Source organism: Cynoglossus semilaevis, chromosome 9 (genome assembly GCF_000523025.1).
Source record: "Cynoglossus semilaevis isolate Cse_v1.0 chromosome 9, Cse_v1.0, whole genome shotgun sequence".
NCBI lineage: Eukaryota > Metazoa > Chordata > Actinopteri > Pleuronectiformes > Cynoglossidae > Cynoglossus > Cynoglossus semilaevis.
In genome coordinates, this window is record NC_024315.1 from 2,528,699 (window position 1) to 2,548,217 (window position 19,519).

The 19,519-nt window shown below is 41.9% G+C and overlaps 2 protein-coding genes across 5 annotated transcripts in view; both read left to right on the plus strand.

Moving 5' to 3' along the window:
• The first annotated feature begins 254 nt into the window (after positions 1 to 254).
• smad1 (SMAD family member 1) lies at positions 255 to 12,839 on the plus strand. 2 transcript variants are annotated; one of them, XM_008316433.3, is made up of 7 exons: positions 255 to 388; positions 5,769 to 6,319; positions 7,947 to 8,210; positions 8,306 to 8,422; positions 9,829 to 10,050; positions 10,272 to 10,528; positions 10,619 to 12,839. In XM_008316433.3, the coding sequence occupies exons 2-7, from the start codon at positions 5,920 to 5,922 to the stop codon at positions 10,760 to 10,762; spliced, it is 1,404 nt and encodes a 467-aa protein (XP_008314655.1). In that variant the 5' UTR covers positions 255 to 388; positions 5,769 to 5,919; the 3' UTR covers positions 10,763 to 12,839. The 2 variants fall into 2 exon arrangements, with proteins under 2 accessions (XP_008314655.1, XP_008314654.1); XM_008316432.3 differs by having other exon boundaries at positions 256 to 388; positions 8,306 to 8,431.
• Positions 12,840 to 14,544: 1,705 nt separating this feature from the next.
• Positions 14,545 to 19,519, plus strand: part of mmaa (metabolism of cobalamin associated A) — a 14,976-nt gene continuing 10,001 nt past the window's right edge. The window contains exons 1-8 of one of the 3 annotated variants that reach the window (XM_025058539.1): positions 14,545 to 14,674; positions 15,105 to 15,498; positions 15,854 to 15,976; positions 16,108 to 16,278; positions 16,684 to 16,769; positions 17,384 to 17,533; positions 17,631 to 17,764; positions 18,722 to 18,856. In XM_025058539.1, coding sequence (XP_024914307.1) covers positions 15,105 to 15,498; positions 15,854 to 15,976; positions 16,108 to 16,278; positions 16,684 to 16,769; positions 17,384 to 17,533; positions 17,631 to 17,764; positions 18,722 to 18,725 — 1,062 coding nt within the window. In that variant the 5' untranslated portion in view covers positions 14,545 to 14,674 and the 3' untranslated portion in view covers positions 18,726 to 18,856. Of the gene's footprint in view, positions 14,675 to 15,104; positions 15,499 to 15,853; positions 15,977 to 16,107; positions 16,279 to 16,683; positions 16,770 to 17,383; positions 17,534 to 17,630; positions 17,765 to 18,721; positions 19,354 to 19,519 lie in introns of those variants that run through there. The other 2 variants (XM_017034897.2, XM_017034898.2) reach the window with 2 other exon arrangements.

Here is a 19,519-nt window from a genome sequence, read left to right on the forward strand (position 1 = left end):
GCCTTTAAAGTTGACAGACCTGTCCTGCTTTCTGTCTGGCAGATGTCAAGTTTTTTCTTCTGCTCGAAGCAGGAAACACCAAAGACAAAACACCACCATCTCAGAATGAGTGAAGGCTAATTTAATAATTGTTTTACTCTTACACAACCAAGTGTCAGCGATGTGAATAAGAATGGATGGTGTGAAAAGTAGGTCTTGTTGTTGTCAGTGCTGCATCCCGCGGCGTGATACTGGCGTTTAGCGGGGTGTGAGGCGGCTCCGCGACTCGCTGACGCCAGGAGAGCAGACAGAAGACAGGCATAGACGATCACACACACTCACACATTCACACACACTCGCATACAGAGAGAGAGAGGGAGAAAGCGTGAGGTCTGCCGCGAAAGAAAAGGTAACGTAAACTTCTTAACTTGCTGAATGAAACGTTTCCTTCTCTTTGTTTCTGTATTTAATAGTGTACATGACACTGTTTGAAAGAAAATAGATCCCGACCGAACAGCGCAAGCTCTTTCAAACTTTTCCTTTCAAAATTTTTGCTCACTTTATCTATTAGTTTCAGTTCGCAGTTAACTGGCTTTGTGTTATTTCTTTTTTTTAAATAAATACTTTTTCTGAATATTAATTAAGCTTTCAAGCTTTACTTTGTAATGAAATATAGATCCCAATCGAAAAAGACTGCAGGAAGCTATATTTATTCACAATAACACGCGTGTATGGTGTAAAGCATGCGTTATCACAAGATACACAGATGCCGTAGATAATAAAATATGATTCCACTCATGTTAAACACTCGTAGTCGAGCATTAAGATACAGGAATGATGGGTGACTCCTGTGACCATGAAAAATAAACATTTCACTGTGGCCTACAGTGATGTCCTCAAGTAACTTGGATTGGGTTAGTGTGTAGGTTATAAAACCACAGGAAATGTTGAATTACCAGCGACAGATAAGTCACAAACAAACAAGGTAAAATGTCTAAACTTGGCAAAAAAACAAAACAAACTACAGATTATTGATTTACGCTTAAATATGCCTGGGGTGAAGGAGATAAAGCTGTAGATGTAGAGATATCTTTGTGTGATAAAGATAGAACTTTTTGATGACACGAACTTGACAATGCAGTGTGTAATTTATATACCACTACACAGGAGGTGTAAACACAGGCAGTGTCCTACTGTACCTACCGGTTGGCACATATTGTACTCTGTATTAGGTCTCCTCGAACCATCTTTGCAGATTGATGTGCTTCAAAAGACATGTGTTTTTAGTTATGACAATGTGTTGAGGAATCTATGTGTCAGTGCAAGTGTTTATGTGAGAGAGGGAGAAAGAGAGTGGGAGAGACATTCAGCAGCTAAGGCTAGATCTCCTGATGTCATTGAAGAAGACATATCAGATTACCCAAAGGACAGGAATTTGTCCTTGTCCATGATTTACTTGCAATTGTTTTTATCATGCAGCATTCTCAATGTATGCATCGTTAAAGTTGGTTATATTCTGGCGATCTGGGTTGCAAACGAATATTAGGACACATTCTCCAGGTCTGAATCGGAACACATTCACTGAAGATTGTCGAAGAGTTTGAAATGTACATCCCAGCCGGACGTTTCATTTCACAGGCCTCTATCAAGTTGTCTGTAATCGTCATACAAAAAAAAGCGACTCAACTGCAAGGTGTAAATATAGGTTAGCCACATTCCTGTGTCCTGAGAGTCCGTCACAACTGTGACAGGGTCAGAAGCCTTCTGATGTGTCTGTACAGTCAGGACAACACCGCGCGCCATGTGTTGTGGTGAGGTGTCCTCTCTAACACAACACTGACCCAGCACTGAGTGCCAAGCATGGTTGAGATAGCTGCTTGAAACCCCATGTGTTTGCTAGTTATGTCTACAGCCCTGTGTGGACTAGTGTGTCTGGGACGTAAGGAATATAATCCATGTTCAGGCCCTGTAAGTCTGGACTCTGCTGACCACTGACAATCTCTTCTGTTTCACTTTATATTTGAGCACTCACTGGATTTCTCATGTGATGTCATGTTCACATGATGAGAACTGTGAAGGAACATTTGTACGGAGTGACCCAGGTAAGTTTATTGCCCTCTCAGGTTCACGCCATAACCAGACCCTGAGGAGAAGACCTTTAAGTATGAACGTAGTTATTGAGGCTCAGCAAATGTCATCACACAATTCACTTTAGTGCAGTGGTCCCAAACTATTTTGGATTGTGACCCCATTTTGACATCATAAATTTCTGGCAAACACAGAATTTTTTTAAATTTTTTTTTTAGTTTTTGACCATGTTTGTTATACTGTATTTCAAATACAGAGTAACATTGAAAAAGATTAGTAATCAGAAGAAAAAAATTCCAGGTGATCCCATGTGGGGTTGCGACCCCAAGGTTGAAACTGCATTAAAGCATAACAGGACATAAATTATTACATGATATGTAGGGCAAAACTTGACTTATATAAATAAATAATAAAAATGGTTTTTTTTTTAATCAAATCAACTCTTTATTTATTTGAGTGGAGGAGAAAATGTATTAAAACAAATGCATACATTTTCACTTTACTGAAAATGAAATAGCAGAGACTATTTTACTCCAGTAAAATAGGAAGCTGTCCATATTGACAAACATAGATTACATTGTTATGTTAGTTACCTTTAGTTTAATTGGTATATTAAATGTTTTTCTCCACAGTAGCTGCTCCACTCCTTCTTCGTCGTATTGCTTTGATTTGTGTGCATGTGAAAGAAAAGCATGAATTGCGTCCCTGTAGTGTCACTGTTTAGTCAGTAATGACCCTTGAAGGCACTTAAGTCCAGAAGTGCTCAGTAAAGAGACCAGATACACCAGTGTCCTTCTGTTCCAAACACTCACTCCGTCTTTGGTCTCTGCCTCCGCTGTAACCATCTCCACCCTTTCTCTGTACATCACGCACTCCTCTTCTCACTCTCCTTCTCCATATCTATCATTCTCCGTCTTCCTGCACTCCTCTGTTTATAGCTAGTGACTCCATTGAGTGGAGGCTAATGGAGGCTCAATCCAGGACCCCGCTGATAAATAATGTAGCTTCTTTATAATGCTCCATCCCTGGGGAGGGTCCAGAGAGCATCATTACTGCCTCCTCATCCTACACAGACCAGGCCTAAATTGATTAACAGACACTGGAGCGGTGCAAAGTGATCCATGGGCCTAGTGTAGTGGCTAACAACTCGCACCAGATGGGTCAAAGCCTCCGCCTGCCAGTGTCGCACAATCCCACTCTGTGCCCCCATTAGCCTCAGTCCCTGCCCATCAGACTAACTGATGGCCATAACAAGCTACCGCTAACGCAATAGAGACTGTAGTTCAGACTCAGCTGTAGGGAATGTCCGGGACTTTTATGGGGCTCTAGTGTGAATGATTGAGTGTGTAGGCATCTGTTAGACTACAGCATACAGTGACTCAGTCAGAGGGGGGGAAAGAAATAAGGGAGACTTTCTTTGGGTCAGGGTTAAACTCGAAACACGTTGTTATGGAGAGGAGTAATCATCCCAAAACTAATCAGGTCCAATATGAGACGCCTGTTGTGACATGTATCAGTTTATAGAATCAGTTTAATTTACTTTTTCTGACAAATGATTTGGAGCTTTGTTGAAGACACCTAGAAATACACCCAAAAATAGACCCTGAATAGAAGCTGCTGATTGGTAACACGTTTTGACGAAGATAACATTTTTCAAGTCACACGATGAATGTGAAATACTTTAACAATGATTTTGAGAACAATTTCTTTCATCCATGGTAAAACAAAGCAATCGGAGTTCCCATGGTGACATCAGATCAATTTAAACATTAAATATCAAGTCTGTTGATGTTGACAATCCAAAGTCAAAGGAAAGAATTCATTCACTCCTTTAGAATCAATGTCACGACAAGATCTTTGTCTTTGTAGGAACAATAAAAGACAGGTATGATGGTGCCTTCATATTTTGACTGCTTCAGAGACAACATGGAACTGGCATTGTCCACAGAAGACCGTTTAAATAAGCATGTGCTCAGGCCACAGTCAGATATTACTCTGTCAGGTTTGGAAATATTCAAGAGATATGGTCTCCAGCTGCAGCAGAATGACAGAAGAGTAATGTGAAGCCAGCTCCAAATGCTGCAGTGCAGAACCTTCTGGAATCTTCCATCTGAAATAGATTAAAGCTCGTCTTTGTGCAGCTTGATGTCGACTTGTGCTGATAGTGCTGGCTGTTACTGGGCGGCCAATAAAGTAAGCATCTCCTTGGCCTGAACACAATCAAAACCGAGGGCAGGTTGATTTACTGGGTGCAAATGTGTAGTTGATGTTTTTACCATTTTAAATCAATGTTTTATCATTACGTTTGGTTTTATTGGGCGGTTTTCTAAAATGGGAGCCAAAGCTGACAAAATGAACACCGTTTTTTTTATCTTATTTCACTTTTGTCTTGCTCACTGTCCACATGGGTCACGCCAGTAGGACTCCACCAATTTATGTGACCCAGTTCAACTACAGCTGTGAGTTACATCTTACCAGTCCATGTCGGTGGTTTTAGTAAACGTCCACACCTGTGCCTATCAAGTGTCCGACCAGTTTGTTAGTGTGATGTAGCCCAACAGCTACCGACAAATATAGAGATTGTCTATTTATTCCAATATATGAGGGGCCAAAAATAAACCACTGAGCAGCCTTAATGATGTATTTGTTCCTGCTCGTAGGAAATCCAATATACTGCAGGCTTTACTGTCAGAGAATGATGCATCCTAACCCATGAGTCATTACAGAGCAGAGGTGGTGGACATCTGATAAGCTGGTTATTACATTATGGAATTGTTTCTGAAGACCCACCTGCAGCGCAGCTTCAACTGTGAAGCTGCCCTGTTGCCTTAATTCAGAAGAAAAAAAATTGAAAAGAGTGAATTTGGAAGAACTCTATTGGCCTTTTTGATAAACGGTGTGTATATATACGTATGTGTGTGTGCACCTCCTGGTTTCTGAGCTGCTCCTGTGGGACCGCAGCACATTTATCCTCCACTTCCTTTTTATTGTCGTGCAAGTTGCCAGATTCCTGCCCATTAACAGTGTTTGATGATGGGGGGGTTGGGGGGTCAGGGCTGGGGCTTCTGGTCTTGCAGAACATCTCCCTTTCCTCTGAATCTGAACTGCTGCATCTATTATCAAGGCATATACAATCTAACAGAGGATTGCAAGATGTTGCTTTACCCAAATATGTTAACAAACAAAAAGAATCAGATTATTTATTTTATTATAATAAATTAGCAGTTTGATCTACACTAAGGCCATCTGAGAGATTTATAAAGATTTTTTTTGTATTTAATTATGAGCTGGACTGATTTGATGATAGCTGTGATGTTTAACTCTCCAAATATGACTTAGATAACTGTGACCATGTGCTCACTGTGTGAAAGGCCTTCACTATAGATTCCTGCAGGGAGTGGTGGTAATGTGACAAACCACATGGACAGGAAGATATCTGCAGAATGTGTGGATCATTGGTGGGCGTGTGTTGTGAGTCTTATGCCCTTTTCCCAGAACCTATGACTGACGTAGCGGTTACAGCTGTTGCTGATGTCACTGCCTCGTCACAGCTTTTTCCTGATAAGACATCGCTGCTAGTACAAAAGCACAGAAGGGAGGAAGTTTGATCTTGTAGTGAGGGCAGTTGTTCTGCTGAAAGGAAAACATTCTGAAAGGAAACATTTCTCACTCATGGCTCACCTTTCTCTCCCCTTTTTCAGTTGTCGGTCTTCCAGAGCACCTGATCACTGTGGAAGTGGGGAATTTCTGATAAAAATATTCTCCTCCTGCTGAGCTTGGATTGTTCCCCATCACTGTTCACAACTTTGTCGGAGAGGAGGGAGGGGGCAGGGGGACGGCTACTGGTCCATCATGAACGTCACCTCACTTTTCTCCTTCACTGGCCCGGCGGTCAAACAACTACTGGGTTGGAAGCAAGGGGACGAAGAAGAGAAATGGGCAGAAAAGGCTGTGGAAGCTTTGGTGAAGAAACTGAAAAAGAAAAAGGGAGCCATGGAGGATCTGGAGCGGGCACTCAGCTGCCCGGGTCAGCCCAGTAACTGTGTGACAATCCCCCGTTCTCTGGACGGACGGCTGCAGGTGTCCCACAGGAAAGGTCTGCCGCATGTCATTTACTGTCGGGTGTGGCGCTGGCCGGACCTGCAGTCCCACCATGAGCTGAAGGCCCTGGAGTGCTGCGAGTACCCCTTCGGTTCCAAACAGAAGGACGTGTGCATCAACCCCTATCACTACAAACGAGTGGACAGTCCAGGTGAGAATTACAGTCCAAAATAATCACACATTCTGAATGCACAATTTATGTATTTATTTTTTTAAATATGTGGATTAGCTGTTTAGCAAAATGATGGAAAATCAATCAAGCTGCAGGGAAACCAAACCACTGAGACGACACTGGTTAAAACTGTAGGATGTTCCTCACCTGAAGAAACTTATTTAATTAGTTTACATCAATCAAGAGTGTAAAATATGACCCTTTGTTTCTGTATTTCTCAGAGTATTAGTTACACCTTTATTGTTTAGTAAATCTTGCAAGAAATTTTACTACTTTCAGCAGAACTTTGACTGAGGCAGCGATAAATTAACTTTTAGCTTCATCTTTTTTGAAACTAAAAGTACAACGAGGGTCAGCTGACAAGATAGGAATAGTGGTGTAGTGTGCGTGTGTGTGTGTAGCAGGAAATTCCCTGGAGAATGAGAGCTTTGTTTTGTGCCCCCCCCCCTCCCTTTTTTTATACATGCACCATGTATCTAAAACAAGAACACACACCCACACACACTCACACACGGTCAGGATGGCTATAACAGGAAGGTGGCCACCCACACACAATAAGAGGAAAGAGATGTTGCCTGCCTTGCACACTTTTGTTTTGGGAGCGGGGGGGAAGAGGGGTCCTAAGGTGATTCAGCCCAGGAGCACCTGTCTGTCCACACTTCCCAACCTCCCCTTCCCTTCTTCCCAGAACAAACTCCCATCCACAAACATCCTGTCAGTCTCCCTTCAGCAAACACCACAGCTGTCTGCCTGCCCCACGTGTAACCTTTTTAAATCATTGTTCCGGTGCAGCACAGATGATTTCACCTGCAGGATCGCCAGCAGCAGCAGCACGAAGCTTCATGTACATCTACACATTTATACATTCTAACAAATAAGTGATCGTGTGTGTGTGAGCTTTTTTTATGACCTGCACCTGAAGGGTTTCAACATTGGCCACAGAAAATGCCATAAGATCTAAATAAATTCCCTTCAAATACCCTTCTCTTCTTTCAGCACAGGAACCAGAGAGTTAAAAACTGCTGGCTCCGAGCTGAAGGCTGAAAACAGACATGAGAAAAATGCCGGGACATCTGTGCTCAGAGTCCTTCTTGAGTCTTGGCGGTGCAGGAATCAGATCTCTCTGTGTGTGTGTGTTGAAATTCAGTCGATTTGACTCCAGTTGTAATTACTGTTTACTTTAAAAAAACAATTCAATTTTAGCCAGAGAGAAACATCAAAAAATATTTTGACTCAGTGTCGGCATCAGAGTCAGAAAACGTTGACAATATCAAGTGTTTATTGATGAATATTAAACATGAAAATTCTTTGTTCACATGTTTGTTGCCACATTTTTTTGAAGGATTGCAGCCTTAGTAATAAAAATCTCCTGGTGTTAGAGAAATCCACTTGGTTCCCGAAATTTCTCGGCAGTGTCCCAGCGTTGGAAGTAACTACAGCTGTTTCACAATTTTCCAATAGTTGCATAGTTAAAGTAAATATTAAAATTGAAATACATTTTGTCTGCAATAGCTCCATGTTGCCATCAGGGGGCCTGTCCCCCATTTTTAGAAATTTGGTTAAATCAATTGTTGCAATTTGATTATTCTTCTTCCTCTCCCTTCAGTGCTGCCCCCAGTGTTGGTACCGAGGAATAGTGAGTTCAACGCCAAGCATACGATGCTGCCTCGCTTCCGCAATCCCCTCCAGCAGAATGAGCCGCACATGCCACAGAACGCCACTTTCCCAGAATCCTTTGCTCAGGCCAACACAATGCCCTTCCCGCATTCACCAGGCAACAGCTACCCAAACTCACCAGGCAGTGGCAGCAGCCCCACCTTCCCTCATTCACCATCCAGTTCTGACCCGGGCAGTCCGTTCCAGATGCCGGGTGAGACGCAGCAGGCATCGAATGATCTCTCTACTCCCCTCTCATTACTGAAGACAAACAATTGATTGCTCATTGTTCTGATTTTTTTTCTGCAGAGACGCCCCCTCCTGCCTACATAGCCCCAGAAGAGCAAATGACTCAGGATTGTCCCCAGCCAATGGACACTAACCTCTTGGCCCCGCCTCTGCCTCTAGAGAGTAACAACCGGGCAGGTAACCAAGGTACTTACCATCGTCTCTGTTGCACATTTTCTCACCCACACACGGGTTCCATCCTTGTGTGAAGACATCATAAATGTGATGCTGTCTGCACCTGCTGGCCTTTATCAACACCAGCCTGCGTCATCTGTTCACAGCCCTTATGTCTACTGTGGTCAAAAACTGACAGGAGATTTAAAAAAAAAAAGAAAAAAAAACCTTCGGTTGGTTTGTTTTTTCTGTTTCCTGCCAGATGAAACTCCAGTGTGTAGAAAAAAAGGAATCTGTGAATTTACGGTGACTATTTGTCTGAGGGTGAGAACCCAGGGGAGAAGCAAAGACTCCGTAAATGAAGGCAGGCCTCAGAGCAGTTTTATGAGGCTCATAAAAGACAGAGCTTATGTCACTTCTACCGGTGGTAATGATTTGAAAGTCGTTAATGATTAAGAGTGGCTAATTACCTCCAACGTTTGGATTTAAAATGTGGTGTAGTGCTGGCAGCCGTCCAGAGTCTGTGGTTTTACCATAATTGTCTCATACAAAAGGTCTGACAGAAAAAAAACCTTTTCTTTACCACTAATAAGAAGATGAAGTTCTTATTTATTTATTTGAGATTTTTTTTTAATCTTTAGGAACTGAACTTTTGGCCGTTTACACCTGACCTGAAAAAAGTTTTTTTTTCTATCATGCAACGTCCTTGGGACCTTGGGATTCAGCACACACACGGTGACAACAGTAGCAGGAAGAGGTGTTGAAATGCCTGCTGGCAGCTGGGAGTGTTGGGAGTTTTTTTAACTTTTTTTTTTTTTTTTTTTCCACAAGCTGCATCCTGTGTAGGGCAGTGGGTCTGTATCACAGTCCAGCTCTGGGAACAGGATAGACAAAACACACCTGCTCTCCAGCACCAGGCCACAGTGGATGTTAGGAAGAAGTATGCGCTTAGATAAACATGATTTATCCTCCCTCTCTCTCTTTCTCTCTCTCTCTCCCTCTTTCTCCCTCTCCCTGTCTCAGAGAGTGTGAGGCCAGCTGGCAGTGGCTCACTCTGAGATACCAAACACAGAGAGCACAGCCGGGTTTCTCTGTTGACTGCTGAGAAAAACCCTGGTACGCAGACCACAGACAGTCTATAGACTGAGATGCATCTGCATTGATTTTGGCGCCGCTCTACATGTGCACACATGGAGCCATGTTTGTTCTAATCACTGTTACAAGATACAGAGCAGAATTTAGATAAAGTATCAGTGCAGATTAGCTTCACTCACAGCTGAGCCGCTGCAGGCATCAGTGGTTTGGTGGCTCGCCTGCACATGCGTTGGCAAAGAGGAGGAATTACGAGCACATCAAATGATTCTGCTCATGTCCCTACGCACATTGTCCTCGCTTCATTCATGTGACCCGTCAATGTGTTTCCTGTGCAGATGTGCAGCCCGTGGCCTACGAGGAACCCAAGCACTGGTGCTCTATTGTTTACTACGAGCTCAACAATCGCGTCGGCGAGGCGTTCCAGGCTTCGTCCACCAGCGTGCTCGTCGACGGCTTCACCGATCCCTCCAACAACTGCAACCGGTTCTGTCTGGGCCTGCTCTCCAACGTCAACCGCAACTCCACCATTGAGAACACTCGACGGCACATCGGCAGAGGTGCGAGAGACAAACTTCCGTCAATGATTACGATGCTTTGACTGTTTGTAGCAGACCAGACTAAATCAATCATGCTGTCGATAAGAGCTCAGGATCTAGAGAGAACGTAGACAACAGCACGTTGAGTGGATATCAGTGTATTGACTTTGTAAAATGACCACAACAGTGTTTGGGTTCCCACATGTCACCAGTGCCTCACTCCTTTTTGTGCTCCCCTCCAGGTGTCCACCTGTATTACGTTGGTGGAGAGGTGTATGCCGAGTGTCTGAGTGACAGCAGCATCTTCGTCCAGAGTCGTAACTGTAATTTCCACCACAGCTTTCACCCCACCACTGTGTGTAAAATTCCCAGCACCTGCAGCCTGAAGATCTTCAACAACCAGGAATTTGCTGAACTGCTGGCACAGTCGGTCAACCATGGCTTTGAGGCCGTCTACGAGCTCACCAAGATGTGCACTATTCGCATGAGCTTCGTTAAGGTGACATACTGCATGTTTGTATATATATATATCATCTGTATATATATCATCTATCATCTGTTTCTCACCAATCATGGATTTTTATTTCAGGGCTGGGGAGCAGAGTATCACCGCCAGGATGTGACCAGCACCCCCTGCTGGATTGAGATTCATCTCCACGGTCCCCTGCAGTGGTTGGATAAGGTGCTAACCCAGATGGGCTCCCCCCACAACCCCATATCATCCGTCTCCTAGGCTTTAACGTCCTCAGCCCTGTGGCTGTCCACACCTGAGCATTTCTAAGTAGTAAGAAAAGAAAAGGAGCGGCTGAGTCCCAGACTGGTTTATGGTTCTCCGGTCTGGGACCTGAAGGGAAGGACGGGTGGTTAAACGGGTTGATTTGTTCTTTACTTGAAGGGCATCTGAATTGGGCACATTTACAGACTGGGAGAGAAATAAGTAAAGTGAGCATGATGCAACTGGAAGATACTTGATCCTTGTGACCAACTGTAAAAATTAGACCATCACACTCATCATGATGCAAGTATCCTCCTTGATCTTGCTCCAACGTGTCTCTTTTCTTTCCATTGTTGTATTGTTCTGACTTGTGACGAGATTGCATCTAAATTGTCCCTCCAAAATCAGGATACACATCTGCAGTTAATTGATTGCAGGACGTTCCAGGTCACCAAGTTTGCAGTTGGCTATCATTAAGCGTCTGGCTGCAAAGAGTTTGGCTGGAAAATGAACTTGGAACGTGTAACGAGTTAGCAGTGATTCATTGGATGACCAGTAAAATAATAAAATACTTTAGAGGTTGACTCAAAAATTGGGTGGAAGTACACCCACGTATGAGTATGAATTTCTTCTCCATTGTCCCAGGTCCATTATTTCATCAGAATTACCGTATTTTCTGGACTACGCACACCCCCGTCACACCAGTGGATATGTCGCAATCACATTTGAAAGATTTATTTTTAAACAAATCCAAGAGCGAACGTCTAAACTGGAAAAACTATCAATTTGAACACTAGCCTAAAGAACATAGGCTGCATTTATTAATGAAATGTGTCGTCAGACTTGGCATTAGCATCACGTCTAGTTAATTCGTTAATATCTTTTTCCGCAGCTTTATGATCAGCAATGTAAATTCTACAACATTGCTTTTCTTTTGATAGTCTTTAAAGTTTCGTCATACCGTTTTTTTTAGCGAGACATCAACAGTGTTCTTTTGCCGCGGGTGTAGACAGTGCCCTCTTGTGGCCATTGATGTTATGAGGTATATGTATACCATAACGACGTAGAGCTGATGTAAGAGCAAAACCTGTAGTCCAGATAATACGGTAGATCTCCTCCACTGAGTCTGCCTCAGTGGAACCACATATTTTCTGACAATAGATGACAAATGTTAATCTATATAGCAACGGTGTTTGTATTGACAAATGTAAGACTACATTATCCTTTGTGATTGGATGATGATGGTGAGGTGTGGGATATCGAACCACGTGTCATTTCAGCACTGGAACCACACCTGTACGTGTACAGCGGTGTGAACACGTTGAAAATGTTCAAAACGTGTTCAAACAATGCTGAAGAAATATTTGAAAGGTCGGCGACTTTCTGTCAGTTACAGTAAACATTGGGGTTACGTGTGGGACGTGGCACTAAAAAGGGCATTTCAGAAACTAAGACGAATCTCTTAATGTTGCTCCTCCTGTGTTTTTACTAGTGTTGCAAGTGAATTTGAAGAAAATAGCGTTTAGATATATTCACTATTAGAATATATGTGCTGTGCAGTCTGGTTTTGCAAAGCAGAGTTTGGTTAGTGTAGAGTCACAGGTCTAAGGCTGGTGGCTGAGACAAATATAAATGAGGTTTACAATAATTGTCCCCCTGCTGTGTGTCCTGGAGTCAGGATGGAGGACACTGATGTTTCAGCGACTAGGCTTCCAGCCCTCCTTACACTGACTGAGAAAAACTTGTTAAAGGACTGATGTGGTTAACTGATTAGCATTAAAGTTTTAATTGTTGAGCGAGGAAAGGGGATCTGTCACTGATGTCCTTTTGTTGACCCTTTCCTCTTTTTAATAAAATGCAGATTTTTGCCATTCATCTCTTTAATGCATCCTCTTTGCTATTCATCTGTAATACTCTTTACATTCTTTTTGTATTTTTGGAGAAAAAAAAACAGTCTGTTTTATTTTTGTCTGCACTTTCTTCTATTCCTGTTTTGTTTTGTTTGTTTTTGCTTAGTAAAGATCCCAGAAAAGCAGTTTTATTCCATGAATATCAAGTCTCTACTGGAAGGATCAATAAATTAGCATCATTATTTGCAGCATGTCCTGTTTCTTTAATGAGTTTTGTCTCGGTGTTTGGATTTTGTTTTTGTTTTATTTTTACTCATGTCTCTTGGATCCGCAGCCATCCTTGTTTTGTCAGAGACTTAGAAAAACTAACCACTATCTATGTGTGCGTGCAATGGGAGCAGACCTTCAATTAACGTGGCACAACAATTACATGTGAAAGCCAACAGCACTGATTCTTAAGCATTGCTACAACTTCCCGTTAGTTTCATGGAAGTCATATAAACATGTGTTTTCCTTTGTTTTATGGGCCACATTGTGACAGCACTGGAACATCTACAGAGCAATTGTTCAGGAAGTTCCCCTGGAAATCACTGGGTGACTGGGTGTAGTGTGTATGCGCGTGTGCACACACAGGACGTGGGTGGTATGGCTGCATGGTGGTTAGCAACACTGCCTCTCTACAGTTTGCAAGTTTCTCCCAAATTCCATATTCAAGCACGTTCTGTGGAGTGAAGAGTCTGAAGGTTTTCCTGGTGGAAAATGTCACTCCTCCCTGTGTGTCAGAACTCTGAGGTAGTAAAGTATTAGACGTTTGACTGGACAGAGGAAAAGAAGAAGATTTACAAGATTTTCCAAACAGATTTAAGGGTAAAAACAGTATTATCAAGAGGTTTGAAGTATCCACACAATACAGGGGGAAAAAAAAAAGAATTCAACAATTTAGAGATGTGAGTACTGTAAATTAGTCAGTCCTGTCATGGTATTAACAGGTCACAAAGATTTGTGAGAAAAATTGAGGATCTGTTAAAACAAAACTACATTGTATTTTGTGGGAGCTCATCTTTCCCTCTGTCCCTTTAATGATCCCACTGCCTCCCAGATGAGTCCAGTGACCCTCTACTTGTGAACCAAACACTAATTCACTAACCAATGAGGTTTGTTCCTATTCAAGGACAAATGAAACCAATGTTGTCTATTTTAAACTTTATTACCGAGGTTGCGGTGGGCAAAATATCCAGCATGTGTTTCAAATGGTGTTTGAAAAAAAAGGCTGAAACGTAGCTACTGCTGCCCTCTGCTGGTCGTGCATCTTAAACACAACCATGACCAATTTTAACTTAAGTATAAATATTTTATCAACTACAGCTTTGGTTGCATTAAATTATTACACATGCCGTAGACTGACATTCTTATATAACCCAGAAAGGAATTGCACGTTTAACAGTGAATTGTGAGGTCACTGTTAATAATAACTTAGTATTAATGATGTTATTTTCCCGTTAAATTCTTATAAATCAACATGGCTGTTGTATAATAAAATAAACATTATTTCCAATTACCGTAAACAGTTTTAGATAAGAAGAATATTAACAAACTAAATAACATAAATAGACTAAAATCATACAGTAGTTTGTGATGTCTGGACCAGACCTGAGAGAGAACTGGAGCGAATTCCATTAGACAAACATACTTTAAAAAGTACTTCTGTCTGAAATACTTTCTACAGAACTACACGTGTTTACTGTATATCTTTTTTACACTTTCTTGTGAAGACATTTGATTGTGACATAGTTCGCACAGACTACTCCAATATGGCCGCCTCTGTGGCGCACTGATGTTAATTATATTTTAACGGCACTCATTCATATTTAATGATCTAAATATAAAAAGGAGCAATACAATTAATTATGCTGATACTTAAATGCTACAATATTGTCTACATTCATTTTAAACAAAAGTGCACAGGGCGGAACCATGGACGGGGGCAGCCTCAAACGTCACCGGAAACGGAAGAGAATGAATGAAGCACAGACATGTAACCTGTAACTGCTGAGGAGAAAAGCTCTGGTCCTGGCGTAAGGTCAGCATGAATTTCGTATTTGGCGCTGAGTATTATCATTTATGTTTTGACAACTTAATGTAGTTTTAACCAATGTTGTTAGCTCCCACGGCGACTCCGTGGTCAGTAGGATATAAGAGTTTTGACTCGTGATAACACGGTACATGTTGGTTTGTTTGCTCTTTAGATTTCACAACAAATATTCTACTTTCATTAGCTGTGGACGTTTAACTTTATACTTTGAGATGTATCTGTTAAAACTTCGCAGGTATTTATGAAGGGGAAACAAAGCAACAACCAATGCTTCTAGTCATTTATATAGTAAATAACATGACTATTGCTGCTGCAGTTCTCAAAGTACACAGTCACTTTTTTCGATTCACATAAGATATATTGGCAGCCTAAAGTCTGCGTCTTTAACTCACCTGTTTCTCTGTTTTTGTCTGTCTAGATGCCCCACATTTACCATAAAATGGGGCAGTTGGGCCTCTCCTTCCTCCGCTCCACCAGGACCTGCCCTCTCCATCATAGGGCCGTGATGTGTTCCCACCCTTCCTACAAGGGCACCAGAACGCTGGGCCCCAGCTGTCAGAAACACAGGTGTGTGAGCACAGCCCTGGGACAGCACACACAGGACCTGACTGGCCCGGAGCAGAGACTGGTGACCAAACTGTACCAAGGACTGACCGGAGGACAGAGGGCATCTTTGGCTGAGTCCATCACTCTGGTCGAGACGCAGCATCCCAGGAAAAAAGAGGTGGCGCAAGTGCTGCTGCAGAAAGTGTTGGCCTACAGGGCTGAACAGGAGAGACAAAATGGAGGGCAACCGGTGGCCTTTAGAGTAGGTGTGTGTCTTAAATAAAGCACCATGGTAGCTTAAACTTAATTAACAGAGTCCACAAAGTGTTTTCTAATCTTTATTAGCCTCAGGGGAGTAAAAAGGTCAACAGTTCAGACACAAACTGAGTTTGTGTTCTCTCACCACATGACTATACATTACTAGAATGTTATAGGGAAATGTTTGTTTGTTTGCTAATCTTTATTTATTGAAGTGGTCAAGTTTCATTCTTGTATTTTCGAAAACATGTACTGTATTTTTTTTTCACACTCTTCAAATGGAGTTCAGTTTTAAGAATAGCAACAGAAGCAGGTCATGTAAACAGGCCTTGGTGTCATTTGTCTCATGTGTTGATCTCTCAGGTCTCTCTGGTCCTCCTGGGGCAGGGAAGTCATCCTTCATCGAGGTGGTGGGCAAGATGTTGACTGGACGTGGACACAAAGTGTCTGTGTTGGCGGTGGACCCGTCCTCCTGCACCACAGGAGGTAAAAACATGAAAAATGTGTCAGTTGTATTTCAGAAGATTTATTGAGTAAACACTTGCACCGTCAATTTCACTGATAAGCAAGAGAAGGTGATATTTGCCACAGATGTAAAGACCCCCCTCATTTTACAGGGTCTCTAATGGGTGATAAGACCCGTATGACTGAACTCTCCAGAGACTTGAGCGCTTTTATTCGACCGTCACCAACCTCTGGAACACTGGGGGGAGTCACCAGAACTACCAACGAGGCCATTGTCCTCTGTGAGGGAGCTGGCTATGACATTGTCCTTGTGGAGACTGTAGGTAAGACGCTTGTTTTCCATCATTCCTTTCATGACACATTTACTCGCAGCATAGTTTTGATCCTTATTTGCTCAATAGACCTGTTTCAGTTTTGGTTTAATGATATAAATGAGATCAACTTGAAAAGATCAAGATGATTGATTTGGTCAACTTAAGATTTAAGTTGACCAAATTTGAAATTCAATTAGTTTTTGGACTTTAATTTTTTCCACATTAATTGTGATTTATTTTTGTTTTGTTTATTTATTTTACGGTAAATGCATAAAAACAACCAAATGATTTTTTCCATATTTATTGTGATTTATTTTTTATTTATTTTAAAGTAAATGCATAAAAACAAACAAACAAAAACAACCCCAAAATGTCCGTGAACAACATCTCTCTGTTTTGCATCTGTGTTTTCAGGTGTGGGCCAGTCAGAGTTTGCTGTGGCCGATATGGTTGACATGTTCGTGTTGCTGATTCCACCAGCAGGGGGCGATGAACTCCAGGTGAGTGAAAAACATTTAAGGGGAACTTGTTTCTCCCTATTTTCTCATTGAATTGTGTTGAGAGATTTAGAAATATTTTTTTAATAAATGAAAATCAAAGACAATTATATCTTTTTTGTGATCTGAATATGAATACTGCAAAAACCTGTAATAAATGTAAATCATAACAGATGATCTGTTGCCCCTTTTTAATTTCCTGTCGCACTATTAGAATACACATTTTGCTTTGATTAAACAGGAAACTGCTTTAATCTCCATTTCTTATGAAATGAATTTAAATAAATTATGTTCTAAAATATCTGAAATAAATGTTTATTAGAAACTAGGATTAATGTCAGTGATTATGGAGGTTTAGGCTAATTATTGATTATTTAATGAGTTTAATTTAACAGAAAATGCCTCACCATCAGAATAAGAGTAAGGAAGGAAACTATTTTTTTTTAATTTATTGGTTAATGTCAGGTGGTTAACATTGAAACATGTTTAAAAACACACATCCTTCAGCACAAAACTCCCTGTAAACATTTGATTTGTTCACATTGGGACATCAAATGTAATTATAGTCATTTGTTAATTAAACGACTCCCTCGTCTGATGCCAAAACTTCTGTCCAGGGTATCAAGAGGGGCATCATTGAGAGGGCTGATCTGGTGGTGGTGACAAAGTCAGATGGCGACCTGGTGGTGCCGGCCAGAAGGATCCAGGCGGAGTACACCAGCGCGTTAAAGCTGCTCAGGAAACAGTCCAAGTCCTGGAACCCCAAGGTGTGTATGTGTGTGTGTGTGTGTGAATGTGTGTGTTTGTGATTGCTGGGGTGTGTCTGTGTGTTTGTTTATATCCCCCTGGTGTTTTATCTGACAGTGCAGTGTGGTAGTTGATCCACCAGGAGGAAAGATCAGTCAATTCACCAGAAACATAACTGGCAAGTGTTCAACACTGAACCCACTGGGCAGTTACAGCTGCCGTCTGAACCCTACAAGCCGCCACGCTGAGAGGTCAGCTGACTCGGGAGGCCTGTGGGGTCGGAGGGAGGGAGGGGGAGGGAGATGTCATAGCATCACAGCTCCAGCTCTGCGGTGTCTCGCTGCTTCCCACAAATCCCTGCTCACGTGCCTGTTTGCCCCAGCCTTGTCCTTTTCTTTTTCCCAGCCCAATGCAGCTACAGCTGCCCCACAGAGTGAGCTGCCAGGGCAACGTCCCCCCCCCCCCACTCCCTCTCACCCAGAACACTCACCCCCTGTCTCCTGCTGCTCTGAATACCCCACCGCTGTGTGATTTTTAGGGCTGCACACTTGTATTTAAACTTCACTCATGGCATCCATTTCTTCTTCCTCCTAATGCAGGTTCTTTCTAGACTTTATCTTACTGCCTTTTCTGTTTTCTTGTCTTTGTAAAAATAGATTTCTATATTTCTACATTAACAATCTCACACTGTGTACAAAAGTAGGAACAGTAACTTCATGTAGATTAGATAGAATTAAACAAGAAAATAACTGTTTTTACAGTTGATTTCTTATTAAATTACAACATTTTTAAACCTGGTGGTAAGGTTTTATCTGAACAGTGATTTTCAAATATATATTTACTCAGATATTTTTGTGCTCCTGCAAATCTGAAGCTTTTGCTTTTGTCTGCTTAAATTACATTGTTGCCTTGGATTTCATCATGTGTTCTTGAAACTGAAGAGGAAAAAAAAAACATCAATCATTAAAAAATGAAACGCTGCAGTGACCTCTTTTCCGGAGTTTTTCCCCAAACAATCTTATTGTTGAGGTAACAAAAAAACCATAATTTTGTGACATGAAAAAATGTCCTTCACTATATTGTATCGAAGACATGTCTCTGTTGACATTGACAGAAGACTGCTGTATTTTTGGTCACATCTTCAAGGTGAACTAGGAAAAAACAGTTTGAGGATGATTCAAAGATTCACCTCTCACTCCCCCCCTCAGGTGATGCGCGCCTCTTCCCACACTGGAGAGGGCATCCCGGAGGTCTGGTCAAAGATGGAGTCTTACCGGGATGCCATGCTAGCCAACAGTGAGCTACAGGGCAGAAGAAGAGCGCAGCAGAAGGTCTGGATGTGGAGTCTGATCCAGGAAAATGTCCTGCGTCATTTTCAGAACCACACCAGTGTCAGAGACTCTTTGCCCTACTTTGAGGAGCAGGTGACCAAAGGAGTCATTTCTCCAGGACTGGCTGCTGACCTGCTCCTGAAAAACTTCTCCTCCTCGTTCTCTGTCTCTTCCTCCTCATAATCAACTGAATGACCATCAACTTTCACTTCTCAATAAGAGAAGCATCTGTGCTGCTTTAACTGGTATTTTTTTAAATGAAAATACTACTTTGGCTGAGATCCACACCAGTAAAGGCAGAAGACGTTTCTCATGTCTCACCTTGGACTTCCTGTAAAATATTCACTTTTGGAGCATGGCAGGAGAAGTGCATTAGTGAGAAACGACACTTGGGAAGTTGTGGCTGCTTTTATTTTTAATATACATATTAAAATACATCACTGTAACTCTACTGCCATCATGAGTGGTTTTAATACATTTTTTAATAAAGAACTCATCTCCTTGGCCATATTTTCTGCAGGTGAATGACTGTGACTATATATGGAGGTGAGAAATTGTGCTCGCATGATTGGTCGCAATCACTAATCCAAAATATTTTTTTTTTTTTTTGTTTTAACAAAGGGAGATACTAAAAAGGAACATTAGAGACGTTTACTCCCTTTTTTTTTTTAACTG